The sequence below is a fragment of the Kogia breviceps genome, chromosome X, assembly GCF_026419965.1.
Source record: "Kogia breviceps isolate mKogBre1 chromosome X, mKogBre1 haplotype 1, whole genome shotgun sequence".
Taxonomy (NCBI): domain Eukaryota; kingdom Metazoa; phylum Chordata; class Mammalia; order Artiodactyla; family Physeteridae; genus Kogia; species Kogia breviceps.
The window spans coordinates 87,538,657-87,548,332 of record NC_081330.1 but is presented as its reverse complement, the minus strand read 5'-3'; the positions used below and the strand labels follow the sequence as shown (position 1 = coordinate 87,548,332).

The 9,676-nt window shown below is 35.6% G+C and overlaps 1 protein-coding gene across 1 annotated transcript; it reads right to left on the bottom strand.

Moving 5' to 3' along the window:
• Positions 1-1,507: 1,507 nt before the first annotated feature.
• LOC131748140 (putative G antigen family E member 3) lies at positions 1,508-4,222 on the bottom strand. Its single transcript, XM_059050202.1, is given in 4 exon segments — positions 1,508-1,511; positions 2,687-2,831; positions 3,622-3,730; positions 4,148-4,222. Coding segments are annotated over 4 exon segments (333 nt in total).
• Positions 4,223-9,676: the final 5,454 nt, after the last annotated feature.

The following is a 9,676-nucleotide window of genomic DNA, read 5'->3' as shown; positions in this document are numbered from 1 at the left end:
AATGGATCATATCCATTTGTACTGTAACTCCTCCTCTGTCTCTCTCCATGTGTGTGTGTGTGTGTGTGTGTGTGTGTGTGTGTGTGTGTGTGTGTGTGTATGTGTATGTCAGCTCACTTTTTCTTCATGGCAGTACTTTACTGTAAATATTATATTATAATTTCTATTTTAGAAATACATAAATACACCCAAAGAATTTAAGTATTTTCCATCATCACACAGCCAGTATGTCAGAGCCAGGATTGAAACCCATGGATATTTCAAGCCATAGCCTTTATGGAGACAGAATAGGTAGGACCCAAGTAATTTTCCCTCAGCAAGTCCCTCTGGTTCATTTCACTTTTTTTCTACCTAATCCTTTCAGCCAGTTATACAACCTAGGAACCTCTCACATATTTTGTGGCAAATTAGGATACTCTAAATTTAGACTCATTTTTCAATTGAACCACAGGATTTCAGTCCTTTTTTGCATCAGGTAAATATTTTTAAACTTCTGTAAGAGGGAGCAATAATTGCTGTTTATAATCCCCTGCCATTCCATAAGCAAAGTAGATTCTGAATGTAGGACTTTGTTGCAGAAGTGTTTTATTGAGGTGTAAGGGCCTCAGACATGTAATGTAAAAACTTAATGTAATTTATCACATTAACCAATTAATGGAGGAATGAGGTCCTATGATTTCAAGAGATGCACTGTAAGTGTTTGATGAAATTCTACATATATTCAAGTTTAGTATACTTAGCAAAACAGGAGCAGAATGGAACTTCCTTATTTTGATAAAGTGTACCTATGAAAAAGTACAGTAAACCTTATATTGAAATGTGAAAAATTTTCCATTTCTGATCAGGATAAAGACAGGGATATCCACTACTAAATAGTATTGGATGGTTCTGTCCAATACCATAAATGAGAAAAGGAAATAAAAAGTATACTGTTTAAAATGGCAAAACCAGAACATTATTCAAAGATGATATGATTGTGTTATTTTTAAAATCCAAAAGGATCAAGAGATAAACTTCTGGAATTAATAAACATATTTAGCAAAGTTGCTGGAAAATAAATCAGTTCACATTGTTTTCTCTATATACAGTCTCAAATACTTAAAAACTTGAAGGGCTTCCCTGGTGGTGCAGCGGTTGAGAATCTGCCTGCGGATGCAGGGGACACGGGTTCATGCCCCGGTCCGGGAAGATCTCACATGCCGTGGAGCAGCTGGGCCCGTGAGCCATGGCCGCTGAGCCTGCGCGTCCGGAGTCTTTGCTCCGCAAAGGGAGAGGCCACAGCAGTGAGAGGCCCACGTACCACCAAAAAAAAAAAAAAAAAAAAAACTTGCAAAAAAGACAATTTTCAAAAACATCAAATACTTAGGAATAAATTTAATAAAATTATGCAAGAATTCTTTGAAGAAAGTTGTAAAACTTTATTGAGAGATGGTTAACAGTCAAATTTCCAACATAGAGACAGCGTACTTGGCCTCAGTCTACCTTTGTTTAAATGCGTGGTTGTACTTCACCTATAATAAAAAGAAAATCGAGGCAAATTACTTTGCAGAACTTTATTTAGATGACTATAGCTATACAAAGGACACTACAGTTTTGATGGATTAAAGCCAGTCCCTAGGGGTGACCCTTTGGCTTACATCCAGTTAACCTCTGTATAGATATTGAAGGTAAACTTTTAGTCATATAAACAGCAATTTTAATCACATCACTTTTTTAGTGCAATAGGGAAACAAAGAGACTGTTCCAGTTCAGTGCAAATTTAATCAAATTAAATTATTATTATTATTATTTTTTTTCGGTACATGGGCCTCTCACTGTTGTGGCCTCTCCCTTTGTGGAGCACAGGCTCCGGATGCACAGGTTCAGTGGCCATGGCTCACGGGCCCAGCCGCTCCGCGGCATGTGGGATCTTCCCAGACCGGAACACGAACCCGTGTCCCCTGCATTGGCAGGCGGACTCTCAACAACTGCACCACCAGGGAAGCCCCTCAAATTAAATTATTTAAAGGTAGGTATAGGTAGAAAGTGAAAAATATCATACTTTCAGTAATAATCCAACCAAACAATAAACCTAAGGAAAATATGTTTTCAATGTTTTGACATGAAATAATATTTTGAATGTAAGATGTGCTTGGAACTACCTAAGCAAAGTAAACAGAAAGGCCATTATTGCATTTGTTTTGTCTCTATTGTGGAAAAATGCAAAAACGTTTATTTGGGATAGTTTAGTCTTTATGTAGCTGTTTAAAGTAAGGTAAACATTTGTCCCCATTTTCACCCATACTCTTGTCTCTTTACACACTTAAAAGCATTTCCATTTATACAAAAAAATTACATGTCCACACTAGTTTTAAACCATTACCACCATAGGTGACATCAAAATATAAACTGATGTTTATTATAATCTGCTATATGAAAAGCAGGCCTTTATAAAATATCTGAAAATTATTAGTTGTTGACTAAATGACATACTCAAAAGTGAGAAAATACTTTTGGATCTTATAACGCAATATAAATTTGACCCAATTTGTTCCCATCTTTGATGGCTTAATATGACAGTCACTGTGGTCTGAACTGCCTTTCTAATAACCTTTGTATGTGAAGTCTGTTATTAAAATAGCAGTAATGTTACCTCTATATTAAAAATATATATAATATTGTGGAAAATAGAAACCCCATAATTTGCATCTTAATGGATAACAAACCTGCTTCTGGCATTTTAATGGGCTCTAGACTTGGTAGAATCTCCTCCTTGACATCAGGACCATCCCCAGTCTCATCCACAGTCTTCAGCAGAGCCGGTTCTTGTTGATCAGCTTCCATAGCAGGCCCTTAAAAATAAAAAGGTCATTATTTTAAGATGTAAAACCATGAAATATGAATAAGGAAATAATAGTAATTCCCTCATCATTATGAAATAAAAGCCTATATACTCATATGATAATAAATGTGATGCATAAGAATCCCAAGAGCATTAGCTTCAGGAGTCTGTTGCCAGAAAAAAGGAAAACAGGTTGTTCAAATATTACCCTTTCCTTCCTTACTCCAGGCTACCCCCAGAAAACTTAATTGTCCCTTTTGTACTTAGCTGTTATTGTACTTGTATATTAAATCAGTGGTTTGTTAGGGTCTTTCTGACTAGATTATAAGTTTCAGACAGAAATTAGGTCTCTCATTGGCACTGAGACTCCAAGCACTTAGTATATTACATGGCATGAGCAGGCACTAATAAATGTTGTGTGGGAAAAAGTCTTTAAAAAAATGAAGATATCAGCAAAATGGCAGGTCAGGTAGTCCCAAACTCTCATTCTCCCATAGAAACATAAAAAAAGACACACCCAGAAACTGGCTGAACAAACTATATAGGAGCTCTGGAGAGCACTCAAAGGTTAACATAAGAAAGCCCAATCAAGAAAAAGCCACTTTCAGAATGTTAGGAAAGTTTTCTGACATTTTTACTTGTCTTCACTCCACATTTTCCCCAGAGTAGTAACAAAAATTGTTTGAGATATTTTTCTAATGTTTCTTTCCTCTTGTTTCTGGTGTGTCATAATGCATGATGTACAAATACACCTCCACCACCCATAGACCCACAAGGACTCTTATTACCTCTCTTATCACCTTGAGCCAAAGGTGCTCCTTCACCTTCAATGTCTTGAGCAAGTATAGTATCCTGATTCTCAGATGGTTATTCCTCTAGTTGAGGTGGTTTATCACTGGGCTGCTGAGCCTAGGGGTGTGATTTTGTTCACAAATTTTAAAAATCAATAATTTATGAATGTATATAATACATACATATATTTAATCATAAGTCTAAATATATTTTCTAACAGTAATATACACACACACGGATTTTTTTCTCAATAAAATTGTTACTCCTCTTGCAGACACTAGCTGTTTTAATCTACACTGGAATGGATGTGTGCAATCCATTATTGATAAGCATAGGGCAAAAGATAGGAAACTTAATAGCACACCCATCCAGGCAACAAGATAATGTAATTGTCTTGGGTCAATGTTTCTTTCATGAGATTCCATTATCATTTTTTATCAATATAGAAGAGCATGTGAGTGTATATATACTAGTTCAACAACAATAAATAAATAGATTCTGGTAATAGAAATCATCAAATGTTGAAGCACTCACAAGCAGAGGCCCAACCACCTGGGAAGACTCTCTTCTTCCTGCAGATTTGGATCTTCTTCTTACATGCCCACTCATATTTCTCACTGAAACATAAATGTTATAATTTGAAAACTACATGTAAGAGGATAGCTATATATGAACACTATGGCAAAATGGTTATTTGTACTTGAATACCAAATAAACCTTTGTTTATGTGTGTGAGCAATAAACAGGTGTAGAAATCACCTTAAGACACATGGTAAAAGAATGGGGACTTTCTTAATGGGGTTTCATTTCACAACTGGACTCATCATGAAAACACCGGAGAATTAGAATGTGAGTGAATACTGCTTTTGCCATACCCCCATTTACTATGCACATGCCCACAACCCCCAAATAAAGTTTTGTGGGAAAGCATAGACAGGTTCATTCTTTTACATAGTGTCTATGGCTGTTTTCTCAAAGAACGACTTGCCCACTTCTCCCTTGGCACCCTGTTCAGGGCATTACAAATCTCGGTATGCAGTCACAACCCCACAGTGGTCTGGCTTCTAGGCCTTTCCTTTACCGTCCACCCTGCTTCCTGCCTGGGGCCCCACTGCAGACTCCGGATTCTGTGCTCTGTCGTCAGTTTCAGGGCCTCCAGGACCAAGATACCTCAAAATGCACCCCTAAAACTCACCCCTCTTTCATCTGACCCACTGCCCTCCGCCACCCACCACCCTCCCTCTCCCGCCACCAGTATGAGAGCCATGGCAGCCACAACACCTGTGAGGAGAAGGATAGCGACCTCGAAGACCTTCTTCCACAGATGCTACAGGTCACCATTCAACTCGTTGGAAGCCCATTGACTTCCCCTCACACTCACCTAACTCCTGGGAGTACTGCTATGAGGATACACTGGCTGAGTTTCACTGAGCGAGAACCTCTGCTGGCAAAGCAACTGACACAAGATGGACGGCAAGGCACATACACGTCAACGGACTAGCTTGCGCCCCAAACGACGTGCACAAAAACGTGCATGCATAGCAGTGGGCATGCGCAGGGAGTAGGTCTTGTGCGGCACAGCCTGAGGATTTCCCACTGCTGCAGAGAGAACTGGAAGTTCAAGCCCTCTTAAGGACCAAAATGGTCTTCAAAGAACTTTTGTTTTTCCTACCAACCTTTCTTCCATGTCCAGTAACTTTGGGGAAGATCAGCCCCAGGCTACTCTTAGGGAAGGATGTGACTTAGAAAAATCCACCGTGATAAAAATAAATATTAAGGATTTTAATACCTCTTTTAGACATGCTTTATTCAGTAATTTCCTTTACTGCTTCTTGAGTTTTCTGTCCTGCTTGCAATGAGCTTGCCCACTCCAATAGAATAGACACAATTAGTCTTTTTTTGTTGCATCATTGTGTATTCAAACCCTTGATTGACCTGGACAAAGTAGAGTTAGGGATTAACCATAATTTCTTGAACCCTTATTTCTCCCACAGATTTGATATAGCTCTTTCATTACTGTCCACATTCCCGTTCATTCTGTAATTCACTCCTTTCAATTTTCTTCCATTTCACTCTTTGCCTATACTTGTACCACTACCATCCTATTTTAATGGCTATAGTATATATTTGAAACACTAATACTCCCTCTCATTACTTCCACTCCCCATGGCTTTTCTAGCACTCTTGTCTTTCAGATGAACATTATGATCATCTTATCCAAAATATTCCCATTGAGATACTAACTAGTATTGTATATAACTTCCAAGTTTATTTAGGGAAAAATGTCATTTTTAAAGGATTTTATATTAACCTCATGGAACGATTTTTTTAAATGAAGGATTTATAATATTACATTAGTTCCAGGTGTGCAATGCAGTGATTCAATATTTTTATAGATTATTTGTGCTCATTTAAAGTTATTACAAAGTAATGTCTATATTTCCCTGTGCTGTGCAATAGATCTATTCTGCTCACTTATTTTATAAAAGGTAGATTGTCTCTTAATTCCCCACTCTATTTTACCCCTCCCCCTTCACTCTCCTTATTGATAACCATTAGTTAGTTCTCTATATCTCTAAGTTGTTTTGGTTTCACATATACATTCATTTCTATTATTTTTTAGATTCCATATATAATGGATATTATGCTTATCTTTCTCTATCTGATTTATTTCACTAAGCATAATACTCTCTAGGTCCATCCACATTGCAGCAAATGGCAGTACTTCATTATTTTTTATGGCTGAGTAATATTCCATTATATGTATTGATATATACCACATCTTCTTAATCCAATTGTCTGTTGATGGGCACTTGAGTTGCTTCCAGGTCTTGGCTATTGTAAATAATGCTTCTATGAATATTGGGGTGTATGTATATTTCCAAATTACTGTTTTCATTTTTCTTCCAATTACATACCCAGCAGTGGAATTTCTAGATCATATGGTAGTTCTATTTTTTGTTTTCTGAGGAACTTCCATAATGTTTTCCATAGTAGCTGCACCAATTTACGTTCCAACCAAAGATATACTAGGGCTCTCTTTTCTCCACATCCTCACCAACATCTGTTATTTGTAGAGTTTTTGAGGATAGCCTTTCTGATAGGTATGAGGTGATATCTCATTGTGGTTTTGATTTGCATTTCTCTGAGAATTAGCAACATTGAGCATTTTTCATATGCCTATTGGTCATTTGTATATATTCATGGGAAAAATGTCTATTAAGGTCTGCCAGTTTTTAATCAAGTTATTTGTTGTTTTGATATTGAGTCCTATGAGCTGAATATATATATTGGATATTAAGCCCATATTGGTTATATCATTTGCAAATATAGTCTTCCCATTCAGTAGCTTGTGTTTGCAGCTTGTTCTTGATTTCCTTTGTGGTGCAAAGCTTCTAAGTTTAATTAGGTATCATTTATTTATTTTTGCTTTTTTTTTTTTGCTTTAGGATATATATCAAAAAAATTGCTACAGTTTATGATAAAGCGGGTTCTCCCTACATTTTCTTCTAAGAGTTCTATGGTTGCTTGTCTTACATTTAGGCCTTTAATCAATTTTGAGTTTATGTTTCTATAGGTGTGAGAAAATATTCTAATTTCATTGTCATAGATTCATTGACCATAATTGCATGGGCTAATTTCTGGGTTCTCTGTTCTGTTCCATGGATTTATATATCATAGTTGTGATACTACTATACTGTTTTGATCACTGTAGCTTTGTAGTATAGTTGGAAGTCAGGAAGCTATATACATCTTGCTTTGTTCTTTTTACTAAAGATTGCTTTGGGAATTCATAAATCCATATACATTTTAGGATTATTTATTCTAGTTCTGTGAAAAATGCCATGGGTATTTTTAATAGTGAGTTCATTAAATCTGTAGATTACTTGTGGTAATATGGACATTTTAACACTCATTCTTCCAATCCATAATGACAGGCTACAAATCCATTTCTTTGCATCACCTTAATTAATCATCTTAATCATCTATTTTTAAAAATAGTGTTCAAGTTAAAGGTTTTTCACTTCCTGACTAAGTTTATTCCTCAGTATTTTTCCTCAGGCTGTTTCCTTAATTTATTTTTCATTTAAAAACTTTTTATTTTGCTTAATTTTTTGAAGTTTTATTGAAGTATAGTTCTTTTACAATTTTGTGTGAATTCCTTCTGTACAGCAAAGTGACTCAGATATATATATATATATATATATATATATATATATATACACACATATGTTTTCATATTATTTTCAATTATGGTTTGTCACAGGACCTATTTTTTTAATTTAATTTTTATTTTATACTGGAGTATAGTGATTTACAATGTTGCATTTGTTTCAGGTATACAGCAAGGTGATTCAGTTATACATATACATATATCCATTAGTTTTAGGATTCTTTTCTCACATGGGTTATTACAGAATATTAAGTAGAGTTTCCTGTGCTATACAGTAGGTCCTTATTGAATATATATTTTAAGCATAGTAGTGTGTATATGTTAATCCCAAACTCCTAATTTAACCCTCCCCCCAACTTTCCCCTTTGGTAACCATAAGTTTGATTCCTAAGTCTTTTTCTGTTTTCTAAATAAGTTCATTTGTTTCATTTCTTTTCGATTCCACATGTAAGTGATATCATATGATATTTGACCTTCTCTGTCAACTTACTTCACTTAATATGATAATCACCAGGTCCATCCATGTTGTTGCAAATGACATTATTTCATTTTTCTCATGGCTGAGTAATAGTCCACTGTATATATGTACCACATCTTCTTTATCCATTCGTCTGTCAGTGGAAATTTAGGTTGCTTCCATGTCTTGGTGATTGTAAATAGTTCACCTATGAACATTGAGGTGCATGTATCTTTTTGAATTATGATGTTATCCAGATATATGTCCAGGAGAGGGATTGCTTGATCATATGGTAGTTCTATTTTTAGTTTTTTAAGGAGCCTCCATACTGTTGTCCATAGTGGTTATACCAATTTACATTCCCACCAACAATGTAGGAGGGTTCCCTTTTCCCACACCCTCCCCAGCATTTAATGTTTGTAGAATTTTTGATGATAGCCATTCTGACTAGTGTGAGGTGATACCTCATTGTAGTTTTGATTTGCATTTCTCTAACAATTAGCGATGTTGAGCATAATTTCATGTGATTGTTGGCAATGTATCTTCTTTAGAGAAATGTCTGTTTAGGTATCTTGCCTATTTTTTTATTGGGTTGTTTGCTTTTTAGATATTGAGCTGCATGAGCTGTTTATATTTTGGAGATTCATCCTTTGTTGGTTGCTTTGTTTGCAAATATTTTCTGCCATTCTGTGGGCTGCCTTTTCATTTTGTTTATGGTGTCCTTTGATGTGCAAAAGATTTTAAGTTTAATTCAGTCCATTTTGTTTACTTTTGTTATCATTTTCTTTACTCTAGGAGGTGGATCCTAAAAGATATTGCTGCAATTTATGTCAAAAAGTGTCCTCTCCTTATGTTAGCTTTTAAGAGTTTTATAGTATCTGGCCTTACATTTAGGTCTTTCCTTCATTTTGAGATTATTTTAGTGTATGATGTGAGGGAGTGTTCCAATTCCATTCTTTTACATATAGCTGTCCAGTTTTCCGAGCATCACTTATTGAAGTGACTGTCTTTTCTCCATTGCATATTCTTGCATCCTTTGCCATACATTAATTGACTATAGATGTGTGGGTTTATTTCTTGGCTTTCTATCCTTTTCCATTGATCTATATTTCTGTTTTTGTGCCAGTACCAGACTCTTTTGTTAACTATATCTATGTAATATAGTCTGAGGTCAGGGAGCCTGATTCATATAGCTTTGTTTTTCTTTCTCAGGTTATTCAGGATCTTTTGTGTTTCCTTACAAATTAAAAAAAATTGTTCTACTTGTGTGAAAAATACCATTGGTAATTTGATAGGGATTGTATTGAACCTCTAAGTTGCTTTGGGTAGTATAGTCATTTTCACAATGTTGATTCTTCCAATCCAAGAACATGGTATATCTTTCCAACTGTTTTTGTCACCTTCAATTTCTTTCTTCAGCATCTTATAGTTT